This window comes from Coregonus clupeaformis, unplaced genomic scaffold, assembly GCF_020615455.1.
Source record: "Coregonus clupeaformis isolate EN_2021a unplaced genomic scaffold, ASM2061545v1 scaf0112, whole genome shotgun sequence".
NCBI lineage: Eukaryota > Metazoa > Chordata > Actinopteri > Salmoniformes > Salmonidae > Coregonus > Coregonus clupeaformis.
Genome location: NW_025533567.1, coordinates 22,173 through 49,477, shown reverse-complemented (window position 1 = coordinate 49,477; position 27,305 = coordinate 22,173). Strand labels below are relative to the sequence as shown.

Genomic DNA, 27,305 nt, shown 5'->3' with positions numbered 1-27,305 from the left:
CTGATCTCGCCTATTCACGCCTATCTTCCATCTTTGAGGACATGCCATTTCTGTTGTTAGAGCTGCCACTTGACTATCTTGTCAATATAATAGACAATCTTTGTGGACACGGTATTGGACAATGCAAGTGTGCTGAATGCTGATGGACAACATTGGCATGTAAAGAAAACGAAAGGGTTCAACATATTATTCTTAAATAGATTTAGACAATATTACAGGAGAAATTATGCATTATATAACAAATACACTTCTAAATGACGGTTACGTTGTAGCATTTAAATGTCCATCCCACCGAAAGCACGACGTCCAATCAAATAACAAGATTGCTACAACTCCCCGTCCGTAGACCAATCGTGGGCATCTCCACTCTTGGTGTTTTGAACTTGATTTACCCCGTTTATTCGAACCCCATCTAACACTGTCTGTTTTGTCCAACCATATGGCAGGGATTCGTCACGCCTTTTTAATCTTAAACCCACTGCTGTGCTGACTATTATCGTCTTCCATTATCATTTTCTGTATCTTTTAATAACAATGAATTCAGTGTTCATACCAGCATGTCTTCAGAGGACATCTTTATTATTTCGTGTAAAGGTCAAATAGCCTGCTATTGAAATTCAATGGAATTTGCAAACATATTCTTACACAATTTACCAATGAAATATATGAAAAATTATAGAAGAAATATATATCAGATATGAATTTGGACATGGTTGGTGTTTTATTATTTTAATCTCAAGATCTGTGCAAACTATAACGTTGTTGTCATTGTGCCAAAGTCCAATCTGGAACGCAAAGGACCAATGCGCTCAGAATTTGCCCCCACACGGACACATTTACCATTCATTAGCCACGTAGCGGCGATGGCAGCTCTGAGGACGGTGAGTCCAAAGATCACACTCTTATATCACTATTGTCTGTTTATCTCGATCGTCTCTGTAAATAGTTAACAATGTGGGGCTAATGTGTTGAACAAGTAACAGTTAATGGACCTCCACTATTTACTTTTTAAACTGATGTGCTACTAGTCCCGCACTGCTTCACCTTCAGTCTACCATCAGCTAACGTTACACAGGCGCAGCTAGCTAGTAGTAATGTTAGCTAGCAGCTAACAGTAGTACTGCTTCTGGTTATTCAAGTTGGCAGTGTGGACATAAAGCGTGCAGTCACAGATGGATAGGGTATCTTTGCGCCAGTAATCGGAGCGGGAGTGATAAATAAATGTGTGGCGTTAAAAATACAATTGTAGCTAGGGCTAGTCGTAGCTAGCTTTCACAAATGTTCATTATCATGCAAATTAACAACGCAACAATGAAGGTTTAGGCTGGATTACAGTAATCCCAGTCTTTAGCCAGTCAGATCAACTACAGATTCAAGTTTTGAAATGTGAAGGTTGCTTTTTACTTTTGCATGGCAATAGTGTCAAGTTACGTTTCATTGTAAAGAGGTGGTGTTCCCCTAGAAATGGCATGCTTGTTATGAGTTGTTTGCCACGTCTCCAACACACAAACACTCTCTCTCTGCATACCTTCACCAGACAGGCCAAAACTAATTTGAAGTGAACTATTAGAATAATACTTTCTCTTCTATAGCTCTGTATCACTATGGAGCTGTGAGCAATTTTTTTGTCACTTGGCTTTTAGTGATGCAGCCAGTGTGTGATGTGAAACTATTTACAGCGTACTGCTTGGCTCAAGCTGTCCCTCACACACACCACAGACATAGTGCAGGTACTGAACAGAACACACACACTCAGGCCAGACACATTTGGTGCTTTGCTGGTTCACATCTATCCAGAGTGACAACATTGTCACCTTGGCTGAGAAGGCAGTTTTCCAATGTGGGAGTAGATTGTATTTCAATGCTCTTAGTAGGTTCTTTATCATAATGTGAATTCTGGTCGCTGATATTCTTTTAACTTTGTCAGGATTATTAAATGTAGTGTTTTCTCTGGTTTATTAGGCACTTCATGGACGGTTCATTCAAGCCATCCCCTTCTCCTTGGGGTCGTTGCGGTTTGCCAGCTCATTCAAGGTAATATATAAAGGAGACGTAATGACCAGACACTGAAACAGTTTCCTGACTCATTGTATTACTCTCTATTGTCTGAGTCATCACAACCCCCAGCACAGGAGGTTTTTAGGAGCTTGGCATGACTCTAAAGGCACGGCCTGTTTAAGAGGCCTGCTGAAGCTTGTTTACAGGCAGAAGTAAGTGTCATTTGGCACCAGTCCAGTAGCCTACCAGTCAGCCCGGGGCTCTTTTGATCTAACTTTTTCTTAGTCCACCACGTGACTCTGTACCCTTTCTTCCCTTCTCTCACTTCCTTGCAGTTGATTATTTAATTCAGTTTAATTTAAGTGCTTAATTGGCTCCCAAGACCAACATTAATTTCCGCTCAAAGCATGCCCTTTCAATTACAATAAAGAAAATCATTGTGTTCGGCCCTCGCTCTGTTCCTTTCCTCTTGTCTGTCCGTCTGTCTCTTTTGCTCCGCCCCTCTTCCTCTCTCAGGCCGCAGACCTCACTATCGAGCACAACACTGTGGGGAAGCCCAAGCCAGACCCCGCCTCCCTGGTGTTTGGCAAACAGTTCTCAGATCACATGCTGACCATCTATTGGTCAGAGAAAGCGGGCTGGAAGGTTCCACAGATCAAGCCCTTTCAGAACCTGTCGTTGCACCCTGCCACCTCTGCCCTGCACTACTCCATAGAGGTGAGAGAAGGAGCCCCAGCCAAATGTCTCTCCTATGTCTGCACTATGTTAGCTTTGTGAAACCAGACTGACGTCGCGATAGTTCACATTCTGTTTCATAAACTAAATGTGAGCACAGCGGTCAGTTTGCTTGACGAGGCTAGCATTATGTCTTACTAAGACGTTTTTCCTTGATACAAGTCACCTAGCTTATTCTTTCAGACAGAGATGGTTCATTCTGTCAGATGTATGAACAGTGTGTCTGTGTCTGTCTCACTCAGCTATTTGAGGGCATGAAGGCGTTCAGAGGGGTAGACAACCACATCCGTCTGTTCAGACCCAACCTGAACATGGATAGAATGCACCGCAGTGCTGACCGCAGCTGTCTCCCTGTGAGTATCTCTCAGACCTGGTCCTGAAGGACCCCATGTAAATGTTGGTTTTCCACTGAACTGAACCAAGTTGTTACAGGTTCTCTGTCCCTCCCGTCTCTGTGTAGTTGTTTGATAAGGTGGAGCTGTTGGAGTGCATTAGGAAGCTGGTGGAGGTGGACCAGGAGTGGGTCCCCTACTCCCTAGACGCCAGCCTCTATATAAGACCCACCTTCATTGGCATTGAGGTGAGCACTGCTCCCCCTCTCACAGACACAGGAGACAGTCTCCATGGTTTCACATTTAATGATCATCATATCTATTTTTTAACCATCTACACTTAGGCCCAGGTAGTGACATAGAGCTGTCACTGTGTCCTCCAGTAACACCTCCAGTAACGCCCTTCTCCTTCCTCCTCCCTCTCCCTCCTGGCCTCAGCCTTCCCTGGGTGTGTCGAGGGCCAGCCAAGCCCTACTATTTTGCATCGTGGGTCCTGTAGGGCCCTACTTTACCACAGGGGCCTTCAGCCCAGTCTCTCTGCTGGCAGACCCAGGCTACGTCAGGGCCTGGAGAGGGGGGGTCGGAGCCTACAAGATGGGGGGGTGAGTATCACACTCTAACACACACACACACACACACACACACACACACACACTTCCAAGTAGAAGTGACTCAACAATTTGCGAAAGCAACAATTGGAATTTCCGAGACAGTGGTATCTTAATAGCTTATTGGCTATATAACAACTCTTATATAACTCTTATATAACACCATGGAATTATCAAGATATGGTCTGACTCTGGGGCCCCAAGTTTACTTCTGAATAGAGAAATCTTGAGGCTTATAATGTAATTGTTTAGCTATTTTAACCATGTGGATTCCTTTAGATTACAAAATGTTGGCTGCATCCTGCATGTTAGCTGAACATTAACTCAATGTCCTGTCTGTCCTCCGGTAGCCATGTTGCTTTGATCTCTCACAACGGCAGGAGGAGCTGTTTATGAGGGTTGTGTGTCTCCAAGGGAGCTGCTTGCTGAAATGAAATATTCCACCACCCCTCCTCTCTCTCCCGTGTCTATTCCTCCCTTTCACTCTCTTACTTTCTGTCTCTCTCCCTCTCTCTGTCAGTAACTATGGGCCTACTATAGCAGTGCAGAATGAGGCTATAAAGCAGGGCTGTCAGCAGGTCCTGTGGCTGTATGGCGAGCAGGAGGAGATCACAGAGGTCGGCACCATGAACCTCTTCATCTACTGGACGAATGAGGGAGGAGGTCTGTTTGACTATCTCTAGTCTGTACAGTGCCTTCAGAAAGTATTCACACCCCTTGACCTTTTCCACATTTTGTTGTGTTATAGCCTGAATTTAAAATGTCTTAAATTGAGATTTTGTCACTATCATTCACACAGTACCCCATAATATCAAAGTAAATTAGTTACAAATGAAAAGCTGAAATGTTTTGAGTCAATAAGGATTCAACCCCTTTGTTATGGCAAGCCTAAATAAGTTCAGGAGTAAAATGTGCTTAACAATAATAATAGTGTTTAACATTATTTTTTTATTACTTCCTCATCTCTGTACCCTACACATGCAAATATCTGTAAGGTCCCTCAGTCGAGCAGTGAATTTCAAACACAGATTCAACCACAAAGACTAGGGAGGTTTTCCAATTCCTCCCAAAGGGCACCTATTGGTAAATGGGTAAAAATATAAAAGCAGACATTGAATATCCCTTTGCGCATGGTGAAGTTATTAATACACTTTGGATGGTGTATCAATACACCCAGTCACTGGGTATATTGACTTTAAAACAGTTACAGAGTTTAATGGCTGTGATAGGAGAAATTAGGATGGATCAACAACATTGTAGTTATTACTCCACAATACTAACCTAATTGACAGAGTGAAAAGAAGGAAGCCTGTACAGAAAACAATATTCAAAAACATGCATCCTGTTTGCAACAAGGCACTAAAGTAATACTGCAAAATGTGGCAAAGCAAGTAACTTTTTTTTCCTGAATACAAAGTGTTATGTTTGGGGCAAATGTAATACAACACATAACTGAGTACCACTCTCCATATTTTCAAGCATAGTGATGGCTGCATCATGTTATGGGTATGCTTGTAATCGTTAAGGACTGGGGAGTTTTTCGGGATAAAAAAGAAATGCAATGGAGCTAAGCACAGGCAAAATCCTAGAGGAAAACCTGGTTCAGTCTGCTTTCCAGCAGACACTGGGAGATGAATTCACCTTTCAGCAGGACAATAACCTAAAACACAAGGCCAAATCTACACTGGAGTTGTTTACCAAGAACACAGTGAATGTTCCTGAGTGGCCGAGTTACAGTTTTGACTTAAATCTACTTGAAAATCTATGGCAAGACCTGAAAATGGTTGTCTAGCAATGATCAACAACCAATTTGACAGAGCTTGAAGAATTTTGAAAAGAATAATGGGCAAAAGCTCGTAGAGACTTACCCAGAAAGACTCACTAATAGCTGTAATCGTTTCCAAAGGTGCTTCTACAAAGTATTGACTCGGGTGTGAATACTTATGTAAATGAGATATTTCTGTATTAATTTTGAATTCAGGCTGTAACACAATTTTTTGGGGGGAATAAGTCAAGGGGTATGAATACTTTCTGAAGGCACTGTATGTCTGTTTGACTGTCTCTAGTCTGTATGCCTGCCTGTCTCTAGTCTGTATGCCTGACTGTCTCTAGTCTGTATGCCTGACTGTCTCTAGTCTGTATGCCTGACTGTCTCTAGTCTGTATGCCTGACTGCCTCTAGTCTGTATGCCTGACTGCCTCTAGTCTGTATGCCTGACTGTCTCTAGTCTGTATGCCTGACTGTCTCTAGTCTGTATGCCTGACTGTCTCTAGACTGTATGCCTGACTGTCTCTAGACTGTATGCCTGACTGTCTCTAGACTGTATGCCTGACTGTCTCTAGACTGTATGCCTGTCTCTAGACTGTATGCCTGCCTGTCTCTAGACTGTATGCCTGCCTGTCTCTAGACTGTATGCCTGTCTCTAGACTGTATGCCTGCCTGTCTCTAGTCTGTATGCCTGTCTCTAGACTGTATGCCTGCCTGTCTCTAGTCTGTATGCCTGACTGTCTCTAGACTGTATGCCTGCCTGTCTCTAGTCTGTATGCCTGCCTGTCTCTAGTCTGTATGCCTGACTGTCTCTAGTCTGTATGCCTGTCTCTAGACTGTATGCCTGCCTGTCTCTAGTCTGTATGCCTGTCTCTAGACTGTATGCCTGCCTGTCTCTAGTCTGTATGCCTGACTGTCTCTAGTCTGTATGCCTGACTGTCTCTAGTCTGTATGCCTGACTGTCTCTAGTCTGTATGCCTGACTGTCTCTAGTCTGTATGCCTGACTGTCTCTAGTCTGTATGCCTGACTGCCTGTCTCTAGTCTGTATGCCTGTCTCTAGACTGTATGCCTGCCTGTCTCTAGTCTGTATGCCTGACTGTCTCTAGTCTGTATGCCTGACTGTCTCTAGTCTGTATGCCTGACTGTCTCTAGTCTGTATGCCTGACTGTCTCTAGTCTGTATGCCTGACTGCCTGTCTCTAGTCTGTATGCCTGCCTGTCTCTAGTCTGTATGCCTGACTGTCTCTAGTCTGTATGCCTGACTGTCTCTAGTCTGTATGCCTGACTGTCTCTAGTCTGTATGCCTGACTGTCTCTAGTCTGTATGCCTGACTGTCTCTAGTCTGTATGCCTGACTGTCTCTAGTCTGTATGCCTGACTGTCTCTAGTCTGTATGCCTGACTGTCTCTAGTCTGTATGCCTGACTGTCTCTAGTCTGTATGCCTGACTGCCTGTCTCTAGTCTGTATGCCTGACTGCCTGTCTCTAGACTGTATGCCTGCCTGTCTCTAGTCTGTATGCCTGACTGTCTCTAGTCTGTATGCCTGACTGTCTCTAGACTGTATGCCTGCCTGTCTCTAGTCTGTATGCCTGACTGTCTCTAGTCTGTATGCCTGACTGTCTCTAGTCTGTATGCCTGACTGTCTCTAGTCTGTATGCCTGACTGCCTGTCTCTAGTCTGTATGCCTGCCTGTCTCTAGTCTGTATGCCTGACTGTCTCTAGTCTGTATGCCTGACTGTCTCTAGTCTGTATGCCTGACTGTCTCTAGTCTGTATGCCTGACTGTCTCTAGTCTGTATGCCTGTCTCTAGACTGTATGCCTGCCTGTCTCTAGTCTGTATGCCTGTCTCTAGACTGTATGCCTGACTGTCTCTAGTCTGTATGCCTGCCTGTCTCTAGTCTGTATGCCTGTGCATGTGTTTGCTTAGTGTCTGACTAGACTGTCAATCTAGGCCATGGCTGCCCAACCCTCTTCCTGGTGATCTACTGTCCTGTAGGACCCTAATTTAGCATATCTGATTCAGCTAGTTAAGGTCTTGTTGAGCAGCTAATAAGTAGAATCAGGTGTGTTCAATTAGGGTTGGACTGAAAACCCACAGGACGGTAGATCTCCAGGAAGAGGGTTGGGCAGCCCTGATCTAGGCTGTGTCAATGCTTCCCCCTATTGGTTGTTAATGTCTCTATTAATCTGGATATGGTGAATTCTGTTAAACTCCAAACAACTGTGTATAGCTAAGTCCCCACTCCAGCCTCCATAGCCTGAGTGATGCCCTTAGCCCCCTAGTCCGGCCGCCCCTGCTCGGACTCTGAGTGCCCACCGCCTTAGGGCTGGCCTCCTCGTGCACCTGGTGATTGATTGACTTCCACAGAGAGTCACAGCCTGTCTCACAGTCCCACCAGAGGACGGGCCCGGGTGGATTGGAGACCACCACATAGTCCCCTAACCAACCAGAGCCCCATGTCCATGTCTTGCGCCTTCTTCCCGCCTGCCTGGGCTGGCTCTCATTCTCTCTCTCACACTCTGTTTCTGGCCCCTGGCCCTTCTGTGTACACCTGGTAACCCATGAGAGCTTATGTACACAGTCCCGTGTAGCTCAGTTGGTAGAGCATGGCGTTTGCAACGCCAGGGTTGTGGGTTCGATTCCCACGGGGGGCCAGTATGAAAATGTATGCACTCACTAACTGTAAGTCGCTCTGGATAAGAGCATCTGCTAAATGACTAAAATGTAAAATGTATGTGAGTAAGAGTACCTGTTTGTTTGTATGCAGAGAGAGAGTTGCTGACCCCTCCTCTAGATGGCATCATTCTCCCAGGAGTCACCAGACAGTGTCTGCTGGACCTGGCCAGAGAATGGGTAAGTAAGGATTAGTTATTTGAGAACGGATAGATAGGATTTAAGACCATTGTAATCCATTGACATAGATGGTTAGAATAATTTATTTTATTGGAATTATAGTGATGCACAGTCATACTGACTTGTTTTGTTTCCTTCAGGGGGAGTTCAAAGTGACAGAGCGCACCATGGGCATGAAGGAGCTGCTCGGTGCTTTGGATTCAGGCAAGATTACGGAGGTGTTTGGTGCCGGGACGGCCTGTGTCGTCTGTCCCGTCGGCAGCCTGCTCTACAAAGGAAAGGTAACCACAAGTCTTGGTGTATTTACATTTTTCTGAAACCCTTTTGTTTTGCCCTCAAACAAAATGCTCCAGATGATATTCTCCCCCTCCCTCTCCCTCAGACATACCAAATTCCTACCATGCAGAATGGTCCAGACCTGGCCAAGCGATTCCACAAAGAGCTGACGGACATGCAGGTATGCAGCTCTGCCCTAATGCTTGCTTTGACCCTTTAAACAGAGTACTTATCTCAGATATTAATTTGAACAAAATACATTTTGTCTGCGCTAAGCAACAAAATAAAGATTCTGATCTTTTTTCGCCACTCTTCACTTCTCCTGGCGCCATCCACTCCTTTACTCAGTATGGACGGAAACAGAGTGAATGGGCACCACTGGTCGTTTAATTGGCAGCTTGCACATGCCAATCATATCGCGACCAGTCCCCCTCTCCATCTTCAAGACCAGCAGCTTCACCACAACCCATAATGCACTCCCTTTGATAGGCTGGCTGACCTGCAGAGATGAACTGGTCACGTCTGTTACTCTTGGTGTTTCTGCATGGACTTTTAAAGGGATAGGGTTAGTCTGTCATTCAAATGTTGGAAGTTTCATGCAATACCAACAGTTACACGATACTGTATAAGCAATGCTGTGAAACGTCCGCAGCTTTGGTAAAACCAACCTAGTCTAGTCTGTGTTTTTCTGTATTAGGGGCAAAGTCCATATTATTTTTCCTATTCAGTCCTTTATCATACTGTAGCACAGGTTACAGAAGAGGATCGTCCTCCAAGCTTTTTAATAGCACAAACACTACATGAGATGCCCTATAGGGTCGTATGTGCGAACAGGCACAAACAGATGTATTGTTGTAATAGTTTAAATATGCAATACGCACAACTATTGTAGGGTATTACTGGTAAGTTATGTTGGTCATTTGGTTTATTTGCAATATGGGAGTAACTTTGTACAGGTACTTAATAGGAACAATTGAGGCTGTTAGACATTTTCACTGGATGACATCAGGAATGTGTTGAATGTACTGTTATTGTTAAGTGACTGTAGGAACAGATCAGATCAAAACCACGTCACAGGATTTATTGTTACTTTATAAATGTCACAATATAACCTGAGGAAGTAGAATATGATTTAATTAGGTTTTATCAAGCCAGGAATACAAATGTGTATACATACCATATTGACACCAGAGGTGCTTTTTAACAATCTCCTGGAAATGAGTTTATACTGACCTTAGTTTGATTTAAGTCAGGTGTGTGTGTGTGTGACTGAGCAGAAGAGAGAAAGTCATGTGATCGTGTGTGTTGGGGAGTGTGTCTTTCTGGATTGGAAAGATACCACTAAGAATGTGTTGTCGAAAGATTGAGATTAAAATGGAGAGGTCGAAGTGAACTCAAGCATGCACAAAGAGGTTAGCTATTGCTACATGATATACTTAAGCAATAATGCCCGAGGGGGTGTGGTATATGGCCAATATACCATGGCTAAGGGCTGTTCGTATGCACGACGCAACGAGTGCCTGGATTCAGCCCTTAGATGTGGTATATTGGTCATATACCACAAACCCCCGTGGTGTCTTATTGCTATTATAAACTGGGTATCAATGTAAAAAGAGCAGTAAATTACATGTTTTGTCATACCTGTGGTATATGGTCTGATATACCACGGCTGTCAGCCAATCAGCATTCAGAGCTCAAACAAACCAGTTTATAATGTAGACTTCAGAGTACGAGAGAGAGACCACTTTCAATAGATGCTATAGACTGTCCGTGACTTCTGCTCTAGGTTGTGTTAACCATTATGTAAACATGTAACAATTAGTTTAAAAAGTCTGTGGGTTTGAACTTGTTTTTCTTGTCAGTTGGAACTACTGTCTTCCCAATTATTTACCATATATCCAGCTTTGTCCTCACCCTGCTGCTTTCCTTCATTCTCTTTGAATGTATTTGACTCTTTCATATCACTTGAGGTTCTTGCCATCCCCCCCTTTCTAAGTGCCTAACTGAGTGAGTACTCTGTCGTTTTCCTGTGGATCTAACTTGTTTTTATAGTGGTTGCACTAGAGGCTATCCTGCTGGATCTTTTTGTTTTTGTTGTGGGACATTGTTACTCTACTTTTCTGTTACTAGATTTTTACAATAAACTCCATTTGTGTTCCATTGTCTGACTGGGTGTGGTTTTGCTAAACTACTTGTACTGCTTTGATGCTCAAGCACTTTACTTGTTTAACTACAATCTCTGACCAGTTTACTATCTCACATTGTCAGTGTAGTCCCTTTCTCAGTAATAATGAACGAACCACACACACTATCGTAATGTCTGACTTGGTCCATTGGACAGACTTTATTACAATCACTGATTCTACCGTACAGGATTGCTCATTCAATACTAAGAACGACAGAAAACAATAGCATATCATGAATATAGAACACTAAATAGTGACACCTTTAGAGAGCTGTAGATTACACATTCCTTCTAAACGTTAACTTAAAGATATCTAGATTAGTCCTGTCAAGCATAATTCACATTTCTTTGGCAACTTAATTTTATGTATGCAGATCATTTTGTCACTGATGCCACATCTGAATGAAAAAAATTCAACAAAAAACATTACACCCAAAATGATCTGCATACATAATCAGAAATTGTAAATAAATAGATGTTCTATCAAATTATATGCAAAAACATTTTGTGTTTTGAAACAGGAAGCCCAGAAAAGACAGGAAAATCTCAGACACTTGATGTAAACTCATAATCAAAAGCTTTGGCACAGTGCCAACCACTAAGAATGGCATTTGGTTGAAAAATTGTAATTGAGATCATACCTCTATCAGAACATCCTGATAGCAGGCCAGTATTAGATCCCCAGGCTGGATTTGACTGTGATCCTGTCCTGAGATGGGGTAGATGAGGGGCAATAAAAAGGTGTCTGTTGAGCTCACTACCAGTGCCTGGCCCTCTCACTGGCTCTGGTCTTCAGTGGGACAGTCCTCCTTGAACAGGGCCAGGGTGTGCTGCCCCATGGGGTTGTAGAGGAAGGCGTCCACCTCTCCCCCACCGTTACTGGTCTTCTGGAAGTGGATCTCCAGCAGGTCCTGCAGGTTCTCCTGCTCCATGATGGCAGGGATGCCAGTCAGCAACACAGTTCGCCCACATGCTGACAGCCGTGTCTGGGGCGAGGGGGGTCAGATTGGAGGATATCGTTTTACTGCAGACAGCTTCTAGACACTAATGGTTGGACTAGCTTGTCTGTAAGTCCCAAACAATGAGTTGAGCACCTATTATCTAATGTATAGGGCCATGAATTTTTCCAGGTGAGGTTATGTGGAAACCAACATGTAAGCATTTACATTACTTTAGCTTAAACCTGGAATTATAATTGTATAACAATCCTATTGTAGTTGTAACTCTTAACCAAATTTGAATGGGCGCACGCCCGCAGACTGATACTGTGTATGGTTTATAACATTACGCTCTGAATTGATGATTTCACTAGGCCTAAAGGCATTTCTGTTGATAGTGTAGTTGGCCTATGATAAATTGATTATTTTATAGCCTGAGTTATCAAGTATGGTTATCATGGAGTTAAAGGGATACACTCAGGACCATGAACATGAAATCTGCTTACCTGGAAACTTGTGATCTCGCCGTTCAGAAATGGAGTCACCTTCACACTGTGCTTCCTCCCTTTCTCAAACTCCACATCATGGTACTGCTTGTCAGTCAGGCCTTTGGCAACTGGTAAACAATGCACAGTCAGCTCAGTTAATCAAAAGTTGTACATTTCTCATTATATAAAGTCAGGAAGAATGGACAGAAATAACAGTATGATAAATTAATTAAGTCTGAGCTTTTTCCCTTTATGAGGAAAACTACATTTTCTGACAGGAACTTGACTTGCGTACCATTGTTTTCTGTGAAAGTGATGACCACGTTGCCAGAATCATGCAGCATGTCAGACTCTTCCACCTCCCCCCCTCCATTCTTGCGCTTGGCAAAGTGGATCTCCAGTTTGTCGAGCAAGCGGTCCTCCCCGACCTTCTTCGGCAGGTTCGAAACCAGGACACGGCGGGAACATACCTCGGTGTCCATCTGAGGTAGAGAGACCGGTGCACACACACTGGTTCACACAAAGGAACGCAATGACATACATACACATGAAATAAACTAACTGACGCTCTTCATAACACAGCCACAGTCCCTGACACCTAGACACTAGTGAATGGAGATGGGTCTCTTGTTGTACCTCTACTTGACAGGGCACCAGCAGCTGTATGAGCTTGGCCTCCAGGGTGATGGCACAATCCCCACCCAGATCCACCTTATGCTCCCTCAGGCTCAGGATCTTCTGGGCCACTGTGGAGGAAAGGAGGTATAATAACCACAGAAATAAAATAGGTGCTAAACAGAGTGAGGGTTTCGGTCTTACCTAGCTCTTCCTCAAAAGTGATCAGTGCAGTGCCCTCCTCCATTGGATACACTATGTGTGGCTTCACATCAAAATTGAGTGCATTTGCTCCATCACCCGTCATTCCAGTGAACACAACCTTCTTTTCAGGCACTGCAGCAGTAGACACCTAAAACCAAGAGAAACAATCTTCAACAGTCAACTAAATCTCACCACACCTACTACAGTACACAGCCACACCAAGAGTAATGATACATCTCCTTATTCGTTTTGGGGTGTGGCCCTACATCAGTCTGCTGCTTGAGTTGGTGGGTGCTCTCCTCCTCAAGCTGCAGTTCCTCCTCTGCTCTCTGGATCTCCCTCTTCAGCCTGCTCGCCTCCTCATGCAGGGCAGCCACCTTCTTCTGCAGATAAACATTACTCCTATCAGCCATTCCGGCAGAATCCAAAACCTCTATCAAGACCTCGCTCAACCCTGCAAAAATCCACTAAGTATAGGAAAAGCTAAATATAGCGATATCCTAAGAAAAATGTTAATCCTAGTGTTGATCTTTGGTTTAGTGGTTTGAGAGAGTTTGTCATACCCTTTCAGAGTCCACATCCCTGGCTTGGTTGTTGTCATCCTCTTCCAGAGATGTCCTCAGTTTGACTGTGCGCTGTCTGAACTGTTCAGCCAGGTCCTCCTGGTCATCCCTGGCTTTGGACAGGTCCTGCTGCTCCTTCAGCAGCTGACTGTGTTGAACCTGAGAACACAGATTCTATGAGGCCCTTCAGCCATAGGCGACACTCACAAACCAAGGGGATTAAATATGTGTGAATTATTATACAGTAGACAAGGCCTCTCTATTAATGTCCTTTCTTTGATCAAATATACCTTGCATTTGCTGATAGCATTTAGTATTCCATCCAAGGTGTTTTGTGATCCCTGGGTGTCTGTCACTAAGGAGAAATCCTGAAAAACAGTTCCATTCCATTCGGTCAGTGTCCTGTTTATTAAAAATAACAGTAGAACTCACTGAAGATGAGTTTCCCCTCTTACCTCATCACACATGACTGTCGGAGAATTGACGCTAATCTGGAAAGAGTATAAAATGTCATGTAAAATGTGAAGTAGGCCCAATTTATGTTGAAAAAGAGCTGTTATTTGATCAAAATACCAATTAATGGAAATAATATTAGAATTGGGCTGCCTGTCTAAACGCAGCCAACGTCTCCACTGACTAGTGTAGGCTACACTTGTAATGGTAATAATTAAAGTAGTTTGAAACAATCTAGTTGAAAGCTTTCGGTATTCATGTAGGATATACATTACTTTTTGAGTAGGCCAAACTATCAACGTGTCCAAGTACCATTGACCGTTCATTTGAAGTCTTTAATAAAAAGTATTTGACTCTTAACACATATCCAATCTATTTTAAAGAAAAACATTCATTTAGTTACGATTTTATAGAAGACAAAGAAGCGAAGTCAACCACTTACCGTAGTTAGCTGTTGTGCAATGGTACGTCTTTTTCTTTCAGTTTCAGTTTCTTCAATCGGGCACGGCAGATTTCGACAGGAGGTAGCCGTTTGGGTAGCCCTGCTGCACACTCATTAAATCCTTGATTATACTCCATCACAGCACTCAATACACCAGCTTTTACTGAACATATTTAATTACCCGGATTAGATTTATCAGGTGTGCTAGTGGCTGGAAAACATGCACGTTCAGTAGCTTGGTGAGCACTGTGCCATACTGATAAACTCAGCAACTGCAAACTCACTGTCAACTGCATATATTTTCAGCAAACTTAACATGTGTAAATATTTGTATGAACGTAAGATTCAACAACTGAGACATAAACTGAACAAGTTCCACAAACATGTGACTAACAGAAATTGAATAATGTGTCCCTGAACAAAGGGGGGGGTCAAAATCAAAAGTAACAGTCAGAATCTGATGTGGCCACCAGCTGCATTAAGTACTGCAGTGCATCTCCTCCTCATGGACTGCACCAGACTTGCCAGTTCTTGCTGTGAGATGTTACCCCACTCTTCCACCAAGGCACCTGCAAGTTCCCAGACATTTCTGGGGGGGAATGGCCCTAGCCCTCACCCTCCGATCCAACAGGTCCCAGACGTGTTCAATGGGATTGAGATCCGGGTTCTTCGCTGGCCATGGCAGAACACTGACATTCCTGTCTTGCAGGAAATCACGCACAGAATGAGCAGTATGGCTGGTGGCATTGTCATGCTGGAGGGTCATGTCAGGATGAGCCTGCAGGAAGGGTACCACGAGGGAAGAGGATGTCTTCCCTGTAACGCGTTGAGATTGCCTGCAATGACAAGCTCAGTCCGATGATGCTGTGACAGACCGCCCCAGACCATGACGGACCCTCCACCTCCAAATCGATCCTGCTCCAGAGTACAGGCCTCGGTGTAACGCTCATTCCTTCGACGATAAACACGAATCCGACCATCACCCCTGGTGAGACAAAACCGTGACTCGTCAGTGAAGAGCACTTTTTGCCAGTCCTGTCTGGTCCAGCGACGGTAGGTTTGTGCCCATAGGCGACGTTGTCAGGTGATGTCTGGTGAGGACCTGCCTTACAACAGGCCTAGAAGCCCTCAGTCTATTGCGGACAGTCTGAGCACTGATGGAGGGATTGTGCATTCCTGGTGTAACTCGGGCAGTTGTTGTTGCCATCCTGTACCTGTCCCGCAAGTGTGATGTTCAGATGTACCGATCCTGTGCAGGTGTTGTTACACGTGGTCTACCACTGCTAGGACGATCAGCTGTCCGTCCTGTAGCACTGTCTTTGGCGTCTCACAGTACAGACATTGTAATTTATTGCCCTGGCCACACCTGCAGTCATTTACATTTACGTCATTTAGCAGACGCTCTTATCCAGAGCGACTTACAAATGGGCGCATTCAACTTATGATAGCCCGTCGTCCAACCACTTTTTTTTCTTATTTTATGGGGGGGATTACTTTTATACTATTCCAGGTATTCCTTAAAGAAGTCATGCCTCCTTGCAGCATGCCTAAGGCACGTTCACGCAGATGAGCAGGGACCCTGGGCATCTTTCTTTTGGTGTTTTTCAGAGTCAGTAGAAGGCCTCTTTAGTGTCCTAAGTTTTCATAATAATATAATATGCCATTTAGCAGACGCTTTTATCCAAAGCGACTTAGTCATGCGTGCATACATTGTGTGTATGGGTGGTCCCGGGGATCGAACCCACTACCCTGGCATTACAAGCGCCGTGCTCTACCAGCTGAGCTACAGAGGACTACCTATCATAACTGTGATCTTAATTGCCTACCGTCTGTAAGCTGTTAGTGTCTTAACGACCATTCCACAGGTGTATGTTCATTAATTGTTTATGGTTCATTGAACAAGCATGGGAAACAGTGTTTAAACCCTTTACAATGAAGATCTGTGAAGTCATTTGGATTTTAACAAATTATCTTTGAAAGACAGGGTGCTGAAAAAGGGACATTTCTTTTTTGCTGAGTTTACAATTATAGACCAATATGATAGTGTGGAAATGGATATGAGCAAAATGTAAATAGGACAAGATTGTACTTTACTGCGTTTGCAACAATTTTCCACTTAAGTTTTTACTGGTTGGGCCAATAAGTTAATTCATGACATGAACATTGTCATTAACAAGCAGCTTTTGTAAACACCTTTCTACTGCTTTTTATGAGGCAATAATCAGCTGTATTGCTTAATCTCCAAAACATCTTACACTTGTCAATAAAACCACAAATCATGTCAAAAGTAAAAATGAAAACACCAGAGTATACATTTTCTTATACATTTATTAGTGAAACCAATGAACGCCTAGAATCTAAGCTTCTGGAAGAACCATTTGTTCTTGCCTGTCTTGTACCTGTGGATAGAAATAAAAAACATTTCAGAAAATGTTGTCAATGGAGATGAAAAAGACAAAGCCTGTGACATTTAATTATCCTATAGTAGTTAAGCTACTTGCATCATGTATCAGATATTATCAGGACAAGGAACCAGTGCATTTCTCACAAGGCCTGGTTCGGGAAAAGACTCACCTCTCCTCAAACTTAATCTTGGCCTCCCGTCTGGCTTTGCGTTTCAGGGCAGGGTCTCTGAAGACATCCTTGTTGACGACAGTTTTGTCCAGAGGAATGTCCACAGAGTATCTGAGCACAGGGAGAACACAGCAAGAGACTTAGCAAGATCCCTACGTCAATTTTCTATAAAGGACAGGAACACGAGTGGATAAAATATCCCCATAAACTACTCGGAACATTCCAAGAATGAAAATCAAACCAAGCCACCTACCAAGTTTACTAAGTAGGGACAAAATCTGATTGATGCAAGCCGAGATTAAATGGGTTGAACAGCTATAGCCTTCACACTAGCGTGCTGACCCAAACTGTACTTTGCTGGCTCAGATTGTTCTTTCCAGCACAGCTACTGCAACTATGGTGGATATGGATGCATAACCTGGCCAGTTCAGTACAACATGGCTTAGGAGTGTGAAAGAGTAGTTCACCGCATCCAACAGAATAGGGTCCATTCAGTACACCATCTATACATTCCTTGATACTGCATCCTACTTAATAGATCCCTGCCAGTTTGGTCACTGCCAGAATTCCATCAAAATATAGACATATTGCATGGATGAAATACTGCTAGTCACCTCCAGTTTAGTCTCATGTCAGCAGGTAGCCACCTAAACAACCATTACTCCCATCCTATATTCCTATACACCTGGCACTGACCTGGTGGGCATGAGGTGATTGTAGTTGTACACCTTTACGAAGGCCTTGATCTTGGACCTCTTGGCGACCTTCTTCTTGCCCATGGTTGTGGTCACTTTGCGGGGGTAGCGGTCGATGCCTGAGACCAGTGCGTGACTGTAGGGGCGATCGGAGGTGCCATCATCAATGTTCTGTAGGGAGAGAATTAACATATAGCTAGCTGTTCAGTTACCAGTGTTTATGGACCACATTGCAAATAAGGGGATGCTCTTTATGATCGAGATGATTATCCAAGCAAACACAGTAGTTAATCAAACTGGATGTGAAATATGCACGTTTAGCAATAGCTCAGGATCAAACTTACCTTGACGATAACAGCTTTACGCCCAGCGTAGCGCCCAGCAAGGACCATCACCACCTTCCCAGGTTTCATGAACTTGCCCATCTCTGGGAGACAAGAGAAGTGACAGTAACAAAGACAAGCATTATTACTAAGACAAGACGCCATGGACAGGTCAATGTGGGACAATATTCACTGCCTCTAGATATCAGTAGGATGTTGGTCAACTACATGCTATTAGCAAAGTTAACTGCGTCAGCTTGGACACCCGATGACCAGTGACTGCACGCGATTGCATGACCTAGTTAGCAAAGTCATGTAACGAAAAACAGTATTTTATTAAACGTTAGATTACATGAGGTCGTGACTAAAGTGGGTGCTAGCTAGTGTTAGCTAACGTTGGCTACACAGCCATCACTGTTTATTTAGCTAGCTAGCTTAACGTTACCATTCGGGCGATATTTGGCATACTTTCATGCAATTACATTTAAACAGGCAACCGAACGCCATTAACCGAGTACACTGTGGTTATCCGATTAAATAATTTACATAACCGAACGTTGTTGGTTTTGAATCGACATGAACCTTATCAAGGAAGCTGCCATGTTGAAACGCTAGTGATATGGATAGCTGACACTATATAAACGTACCCGTTTTCCCAATATAAATGCCAAATTAAGGGAAATTATCAAACAAATCGGTTCTTAAACGTATACTTTAGGGTACAAAAGAACTAAGAAGTATGTAAATGTCCGGATTTTTGACGATGGTTGAAGATTATTTCGTTGAGAAATTCACTCACTGGTGCTATTCTGTGGCCACCGCTAGCAAGAAAGGAAGTTGAGAAGATTTTCGTGACCTTTCACATCAAATCAACAATGCGTCATTTCCGACAAGCAGAAAACCTCTATGCTCAGAACTGGTCCTGGAACAGTTTCTTTATTTTTGGCACAAAATCATTTATGTCAAGTTTATGAAAGGGAACCTAGTCAGCCCTATATTGAGTTTCTCTGTGACATGTGGCAATGAAGGTATCCCATTCAGTTGTTGGCACAGTTGTCAGTGTTCTCTGATGCTCTTATGCAAAGTGAAGGCCTGCAACTTAATTTTGTGCTTTGCTGGAAAAAAATGACATCCATAATGTTACGGGTCAAATTGACCCGCACAGTTTAAACACACTCAAGACAGTCAAAGAATTAAGTAAAAACAGAAACAACTTTATTTTGTCTTATCAGACATTTCAGAAAGAAGAAATACAATACTTTTTATTTTTTTTAAACAATATTTAAGAACTATTTGTTAAACATATTTCCTTTCTCACAAACAAGATTTTTCAGTTTCCCCAAGTAGGTTTTTTCCCCCTATTGGTCCATATTATCCCTTCAGTCTTTCTCTCTACATGTTGAACACAATGTGTGTGTGTGCTTTCTGCAGATGTATTTATTGCATTCTACACAAGTGGTGCTTGTTTTACTGTCTTGTCGAGGGGGCAGAGCTGGCATCTTTTCCGTTTCTTGCCACTGCCTGTATCCACTGGATCCATTTCTGGTTGATTGGAGGCATGTGTTGATGGTCCAGCTTGAATTTTCTGGACGGCAGATGCAGCTGCTGTCGACCGAGGAGGCCGGACTCTCCTCTGGATCTTGGGAGTGATGAGAGCTTTGCCGAGCTCCTCTAGGAAAAGCCGGCGTCGGTACAATTTGCCACCATTCCATTGCTGGTTGATTTCAGTCCACAGGACATAGGCATTGTAAGCAGACACATCCACAATGTTGTAGAAAATCACCAAAGGCCAGCGGGCAGTCATGCGCTGACAACTATATGTTGCTGTGACTTTATCCAAATTGTCAACTCCTCCTTTGGTGGAATTGTAGTCCAGTATTATTTGTGGCTTGATGTCCTCTCTTGCACTCAGCGATGCATCTTTGTGCATTGTGCTCATTACAAGAACATTCTTGTTCTTCTTTGGGCAGTATGAAACAACAGTTGCATTTTCAGAGAAAGCAAATTTAGAGGAATGCACAGTTCTGCCCTGCATTTTCAGAAGCTCACTGGGAAGTTCAGGTTTGTTTTTTCTGATTGTTCCAACCATGGTCAGCTTTCTCTTCTGTAGTTCAACACCAAGGCGGTAGGATGTGAAGAAGTTGTCACACGTGATGTTATGACCTTGCAGCCCTTCACTCATGTCCAGCACCACCCGCATCCCCTGGTTTTTCTCAGGCACTCCGCCGGGTGGCTTCCCAGTGTAAACTTGCATATTCCATGCATAGCTTGATGTGGCATCACATGCTGCCCATATTTTGATGCCATATTTTGCAGGCTTGTTTGGCATATACTGTCTGAAGGGACAACGTCCTCTGAATGGAACAAGGCGTTCATCAACTGTAACATGAGGACTGGGATTGTACAGTAACGGTAGAATTTCCACCCATTTATCCCATACATCTCTGATTGCAGCTAGTTTGTCTCTTTCACGTCGACCCGGTCTGGTATCACGGTTATCAAAGCGAATCACCCGAGAAATTATGTGGAATTCTTGTAGAGACATTGTTGCCCGAAATATTGGCCTTCCATTAAATTCATTCCACAGGCTGGCCGTTGCTTCTCCGTTTGACCGGTAGACTCCAGCTAATATGAGCAATCCAATGTATGCATGCAAGTCAATCCGATCCAGTGGCTTCCAGTTCTCTTGAAACACACGGCTCCCCTCCAAGTTGGTCATGTCCAGAACAATCTTCTCTATTGCTTGGGGTAAAAAGAGCTCAAAAGCTGATTGTATGTCATGGACTCGAGTGACAGCAAATCGTGTAGGTCCTGGAACCATTTTTATTACATTGGAAGCTGAGAGTCTACCTTGACCTCGTTGTGGTGACGGTGACCATTCAATATGACCATCTTTAGACTTCCATGTCTTCTCTTCTCTTGATGATGCTTGTTGCATGCTCTGTCTCTCATCTGATGTAGGGGATGGTACGGCAGACTCCTCCTCTGAATCCTCTTCAATGAAGACAAAATCTGGATCATCAACAGCATTGTCCTCTATCTCTGAAATATCCTCTGTCTCTGAAACCTCTTCTTCTTTTTCACTGTCACAGTCCAGAATTTGTGATAAGACTTCATTGATTGAAAATCTTTTGGAGCTCATTTTTGAGTGTCTGTGTCAGGGACCTGCTGCTCTCACACTGAGGAGAAGCTTGGGAAAGCCCTTTTTAACCCAAACACAATTCTAAAAGTGCAACCAGGACCAGTCAAAACAAAATACATCAAAGACACTTTTTTGTTTTGCACCTGTGCAAATATATATACACATGAAAGCCTCCGGGTCAAAATGACCCACAACATCATGTTTGTATACAAAATGTACACAGACATTCCACAACACATCAGTGTGTCCACATTTTGCAGTTAGGTTCATGACCCTAAATGAGGAAAAGTCATGTAATTTCATGGCGAAAAAGAGTGGTTAACTAGTATTTTAGACAACGCAAAAGTGGAAACGGGTCAAATTGACCCACAACATAACAGGAGGGTTAACTAAACTAAAGACAAAAGTGGCAGGCATCATTATTACACCTGTATTTTATATTACTTATTAATGTGCATTGACAACAAGTGTGTTGAAAGCCCTGAATGGATACACATTGTACATGGGCTGAAATACGTTTTTGAAATAGTTTATTTGCTCACATTCATACAGTTATTGAACAAAACCAATATAAACAGCTGTATCACAATTTCTCAATCTGTGCAGTAGGCCACACACAAAAAAACAAACAAATCAGAGACAGTAACATTTCAACATTGCACACTTGATTTTTGTTGAACAGCTTTGCACGGAATTCATGCCATGTTTTTAGACAGGATGCTAACAAAAATGTTTTGTGTGTCTATGTTTGTGTTGTGTGTTAACAGTAGTTTTGACATGAGCACAGTGCATTTGAAAAGTGAAAAGTAACACAATGCAGGCTAAATGAAGGGGGTATTGATATTCACACTAACACCTCAGCAGTATGCAAGCCAAAGTATCCCTTTGATGTAGGACAACCTCCCATACACTACATGGAGATGCACCCCAGTAAAGCGCAGACCTGATCCAAGCATAGTCTGGTAGTGGTCAGGCTGAGGCATTTTCAATTTATTATACAACAAAATATAAATAGATCTCAATACAATAACATAGACCATAAGGGAATAGAACAGAAAGTATGGGAGTAGCACTAAACCAGTCACAAAGTAGGTTACACCTTAATGTGAGGAGGGTTGGAAAAACCATACTAGGGATGATGCCAATAGTTTTCACTCATGTGGAAATTAACAGTATCTATGGTTTGTACATTCAGCTTTTCAGGATACGCCCCATGTGATTCACATGTAATAGGAAGATTTCACTTCAAGTGGTTTCATTCACCATTCAAAAAACTAATAGAAACAGAGAGAAAACTATCACATCCCACAATCTTAAATATTGGACGATTCAATATATTATAATTACATAGAAGCTAAATAGTTGAATCATATATTTTCATTTTTGTTATTTTTTTATCACTTCCATTTGGAACAGTAAAGACGCAGCAGTTAATACAGGGTCTCTACGTTATCCATCTTCTTTAAGACACGTTAGGCAGGTTCTGGTTATTTCTCAATGGAGAGACACTACATGCTGCATGTGTGATCATTTTGTTTTTCCGAACGCTTGTGACATCTTAAGAATTTTGACCTCTTGTACATTCATTGGTGAGAGCATACACTGTTGCCATGTTCATTTGACCTGAGTGCATTGAATAGTGTGCGTCTTCTGTGTACGCAACAGTGGAGCTTTGAGTAACCACAGACAGAGAGCAATGCTATAACCTATATTATTCTCTTCCATACAGAACATAAATGTACAGTTTAGTGACAGTGCAGGATACTGGTCTGTTTTTGCCCATACTACAGAGTATAGGGAGGGAATGACTGTACATTTGGTCACATTGATGATCACCTATTCTATAGGTAATCCTTATACAGTAGTGAATTACTGTAAAAGGCCAACCCCACAACATTAGCTGCATAGGTCTGAGCTACTGTATCTCATCTCCATAGGGACAAGGCAAACATCATCACATAAAGCTCCATATAAAGCAATGTAACAAGTCATCAAGATCTTGATATGCTCCCTTTGTGTGGTTATAAGGGGGGAGCATGGATAAATGAAACGTTAGTTACATTTATTGACCCAATGACCCAAGATAACTTTAAAGTGACACTGATAAAGCAACATTAGCACAAATCTTTTATGCCGATTATATAATTTCAGCACATGAGGGACACCCAAACCATGCCTTCCGGTCCTCAAGGGTCGGTTGATTGTATTATTTTTGGCCCCTAATCAGGTCTGGGTAACCATGTGAGCTGAAAGCATGGTTTTGGGTGTCTCTCGCCAGTCCCTTCTCAGAAGGCATCCTTGATGTTCTTGAGCTGCCTCACAGCCAGGTCCACCGGTAGGTTAAACTTGAGGTGGCTGATACGTCCCAGAATGTGCAGGGCTCCCTCGAAGCCCGTCTGAGCCATGTAGCTCCAGTGCTGGTAGTGCGGGTGCACCAAAGCCCCGGATTTGCACAGCAGGTTGAGCCATGACACCAGCCTCTGCTCGTTCAGAGCCATGCATACCAGAGCCTTGAACTCTGAGTCTGCTCCTCGCTTGTAGCGATCATGCTCCAGCAGCACTGAGTGAATGGCCCAGAGCAGGGACTGCTTGGGTGTGACAGTGACCGGATTGCCCGCAACAGGCAGGCTGAAGGACTGCGAGAGCTGGCGGGCCGGCGACTCCACGAAGGCCTTGCCGTTTTTGGAGTGGTAGTACTTGACGAAGAGCTCCCAGGGGTGGATGGTTGTTGGGCCAGGTCTGTAGGGCAGCAGGCAGGAGATCGGGGCCAGCACCAGACTCATGCCCTGGGAGGGGGAGTAGAGACCATGGGCTAGCAGGTCTCTCAGGGCAATGGCCAGCTCCTTCCTCACTGAGGCAGTGAGCTCATCACAGGACCCCAGGGCCAAGCTGCTGTTGTAGCTGACCACGTGATCTACCGAGGGCTGTCTGCACGAGGCCTGCACTCGAACCCGGTCCACAGCCCCCTCCAGACGCTGCAGCAGAGGGCCATAGTCCTGGCCCCCTTCCCCCTGCGACCACATGCTCTGGGGAACGTGGCCAGCCGCACAGCCAAACTGGCTCACTGCAAAGATCTGCAGCACTGCTAGGGCCCGCTGGATCAGCTGCAAGCCTGTCTGCCTCATCTTCTGGACCTGCTCTGGGTCCACTATGGGCAGGAGAAGAGAATCATTAGAACAGATGTATTGTGAGTGATGTTGTAGAGCCTATGATAATAATGCTGGGTGATAACTGACTTTTCTTCCTCCCTCCTGGGGCTCTGGTGTTGGGCCCTGCTGTCCTCGGCTGCTGGCTGGGTTCCCCGTCAGACAGAAGAGGGTTCCCTACCTCATCTGTTGGGTAAAGGGAAAATACAGTAGTATGTCAGAATATTGGTGGAATATTTCAGTAACAAAGTTTGTATTAGAGAGCTTCCAAGACACCTAACCACAGCGAACATGGCATCCCAGGCCTACTGCCACCTACCTTGGATGAAGTTGATGAACATCTCCAGGTCCCTGATCTGGGTCTTGAGCTGGTCCACCAGCTGCTCCTTGACCCGGGCTGGGTTGACTATCTGAGCGATGGCAGCGTCCACTCTCTGTCTCAGCTCCTCAGGCGTCAGGTTCCCTATGTCCTCGTTGAAGTTCACATCCAGCTTCTTGATCAACTCGTCAATGATTACCTGGCAGTGGAAGAGTGGAACAGGCATTAGTATTACCAGGACATTACACATGGGGAGGAAACAACATTGTATCAAAGAGACTTTTGGGAGACTTCTGGTGCATGAACTGAGCCCTACCTTCTGTCTCTCCATGACCACAGACTGGGGCAGGGAGTCGTAGCTGCCCTCCTGGTAGGCATAGCGCTCCAGGTCGTCCAGCTGGGTCTTCAGCTGGACGATGAGCTCCTTCTGCTTCTCCCTCTGGACCTCCAGACGCTCCCTCTTCTCCCTCTCACTCTGTGTGGAGGAGAGAGAACACAGAATACACTGTCAGTGGAGGACTGGGGTTTACAAAGGGGACAGGGAGTGATGGGGAGGGTCTATTCACAGCCCTTAATCATGCATGTTTACTAAAGACAGACAGACTAATGCTGGAGAGGAACAGAGAGCTGTAGTCATACTCACCAGGTCCTCCTATAAGTAAAGCATGTAGACAAAGAGGAAATCAGAAAAAGAAAACCTTTAATCAAAGATAGTATTACATAAGCAGGCATTGACTCTGTACCGGTACCCCCTGTATATAGCGTTGTTAATGTTATTTTATTGTTGCTCTTTAATTATTTGTTATTTTTCTATTTTCTTCTATTTTCTTCTTTTTTACTTCAGTTTATTTAGTAAATATTTTCTTAACACTTATTTTTCTTAAAACTGCATTGTTGGTTAAGGGCTTGTAAGCATTTCACTGTAAGGTCTACACCTGTTGTATTCGGTGCATGTGACAAATAACATTTGATTTGATTATCTCGAAGATAAATGGAAAGCTGCATGGAGTAAACAATGCAGAGGCTAAGTGGGTTTGGTTTACACGGAAGCTATTATTACAGAGATAATAATCTTCTGGAGGCGTGTTAACTGAGCCTGTGAGTCACTTATTGTGTTGACGAGATACCACCATTTTCTATCTTCCTCTGGAGATAACAGATCTCAGGGAACAGAACAGAGAGCACAGCCCTGATGTTTTGACGCAAGAAACCAAAGACTTAATCAAAAGCCAGGCAGCCACCCAGATAATTTAATTTCCTGTGAGCTGTTTGACAAGAAGGTGGCTGCTACTGCCTGTGTGTGTGTGTGTGTGTGTGTGTGTGTGTGTGTGTGTGTGCATGTTTCCAAGTGTTGCATCCCATGGTGAGTCTGAGTCTTTATGTGGACATCCTCACAGCTGTCCCGACTGACACTGAATGATGACCAGCCTATGTGACAAGCATGCCCTGTGGTTAAGGGCAGCAACTAATGTGCACCACACCCACCCCGATCCCCTCACCAGGTACCACTGGTGGAACACTGTGTACTGACGTTGGTGTAGGCCTACATTGGTGTCTGTCTGTCTGTCAGAGTTCTGTTTTGTGGGGGACTAACATAACCTATTTTTCTACACATAATGGATAGCTTATAGCTTGCATAATCACACAACCTCAAGCAATTGAGTGTTTGTATTGACATAATTTTCCCACTTACAGAAGAAGAGGAACTATTGTATTGTTTACATTCTTATATCTACCAAGTCTGACCAGCCGTGGGATACATGGACTACTTACCGCGTTTTCAAACTGTTGAGTATCCTGTGCCCTGCATCCCACTACGTGAGGGCAGCCTTTAAAGGCAAACTCCTCGAGTTCTACCAGCATCCTCTCCTTCTCATCAGTCTGAGCGTGAACTATCTGCTTCAAGCGGAACTGCACCTGTGCAAAATGAGACGTCAAAGCGAGGAGCGAGGAATTCAGTAGGCCCTGTTCGTCCTCCAGTTTCCTCAATCTTGCGGCCATCTCCGTCTCATCAGCCGCAGCTGAGCCTTTCCTCCTCGGCTCGACCGCGTATCCCTTCCCGCTCTCATCCTCCGGGCTGGCTACAGCACCGACGGGCGCCCATCGCTCGCCAGCCCCAGCAAAGGCAGCGTCGCTGTCCGAGGTTGACAGTTCCTCTGTCGACATGTTTGAAATGTAATAAAGGCAACGTTGTCCTCCGAAATTAAAGTCCTTGTCAATTGGAAACGAGGCTTTGTTTTATCGTTTTTGTACACGGTTTTAGAAATTAAAAGGATTACCACCGATGAAGCAAGTGCATCACCATCTTGAAAGATTCATACGTCAAAGGGGAAGGGGCGGGCTCCTAAACAGTGCAACGTCATCATAAAAGCACTGATCTAGTTGTCATATGAAATGGCTGCAAGAAACAGCAATATGCCATTTTAACCTGTCCGTAGCATAAACTTCCCAGTGATTGGTATATACAATCAGACGTTGAACGTTGGTTTTCTCCAGCTGTAGTCCACTCAGTACACACACCTTTATCACCTCTTGAGTTTGTACTTTTTTACTTGCATGGCCTATTATAGCCACATCCTGGGCAGAGATTTATTGAGTGAACACTGATCACAACCAACACATGAATAGTGTACAGTTGATTTGTCAATG

General features: G+C 43.9%; 4 protein-coding genes across 5 annotated transcripts; 1 reads left to right on the top strand and 3 right to left on the bottom strand.

The window, feature by feature from the left end:
- Positions 1-495: 495 nt before the first annotated feature.
- LOC121551371 (branched-chain-amino-acid aminotransferase, cytosolic-like) lies at positions 496-10,727 on the top strand. The gene is made up of 11 exons (XM_045213436.1): positions 496-881; positions 1,963-2,034; positions 2,515-2,715; positions 2,976-3,086; positions 3,194-3,313; positions 3,504-3,667; positions 4,194-4,336; positions 8,208-8,293; positions 8,434-8,574; positions 8,676-8,750; positions 8,918-10,727. The coding sequence occupies exons 1-11, from the start codon at positions 804-806 to the stop codon at positions 8,957-8,959; spliced, it is 1,233 nt and encodes a 410-aa protein (XP_045069371.1). The 5' UTR covers positions 496-803; the 3' UTR covers positions 8,960-10,727.
- A 156-nt stretch (positions 10,728-10,883) lies between these two features.
- On the bottom strand, positions 10,884-14,531 carry LOC121550381 (interferon-induced 35 kDa protein homolog). The gene is made up of 10 exons (XM_041862609.1): positions 14,458-14,531; positions 14,018-14,053; positions 13,853-13,930; positions 13,563-13,721; positions 13,266-13,382; positions 13,000-13,147; positions 12,817-12,926; positions 12,476-12,662; positions 12,199-12,308; positions 10,884-11,740 (listed from the first exon to the last, which is right to left on the bottom strand). Exons 2-10 carry the CDS (start codon positions 14,027-14,029, stop codon positions 11,531-11,533), a joined length of 1,131 nt encoding a protein of 376 aa, XP_041718543.1. The 5' UTR covers positions 14,030-14,053; positions 14,458-14,531; the 3' UTR covers positions 10,884-11,530.
- A 2,236-nt stretch (positions 14,532-16,767) lies between these two features.
- Positions 16,768-18,950, bottom strand: LOC121551375 (60S ribosomal protein L27). Its single transcript, XM_041863993.1, has 5 exons — positions 18,849-18,950; positions 18,071-18,153; positions 17,728-17,897; positions 17,032-17,142; positions 16,768-16,856 (listed from the first exon to the last, which is right to left on the bottom strand). The coding sequence occupies exons 2-5, from the start codon at positions 18,149-18,151 to the stop codon at positions 16,808-16,810; spliced, it is 411 nt and encodes a 136-aa protein (XP_041719927.1). The 5' UTR covers positions 18,152-18,153; positions 18,849-18,950; the 3' UTR covers positions 16,768-16,807.
- A 4,274-nt stretch (positions 18,951-23,224) lies between these two features.
- LOC121551373 (RUN domain-containing protein 1) lies at positions 23,225-26,971 on the bottom strand. Of its 2 annotated transcripts, XM_041863991.2 has the most exons (6): positions 26,430-26,971; positions 25,300-25,308; positions 24,973-25,131; positions 24,657-24,855; positions 24,428-24,523; positions 23,225-24,339 (listed from the first exon to the last, which is right to left on the bottom strand). In XM_041863991.2, exons 1-6 carry the CDS (start codon positions 26,820-26,822, stop codon positions 23,477-23,479), a joined length of 1,719 nt encoding a protein of 572 aa, XP_041719925.1. In that variant the 5' UTR covers positions 26,823-26,971; the 3' UTR covers positions 23,225-23,476. The 2 variants fall into 2 exon arrangements, with proteins under 2 accessions (XP_041719925.1, XP_041719926.1); XM_041863992.2 differs by lacking the exon at positions 25,300-25,308.
- Between the last annotated feature and the right edge of the window lie 334 nt (positions 26,972-27,305).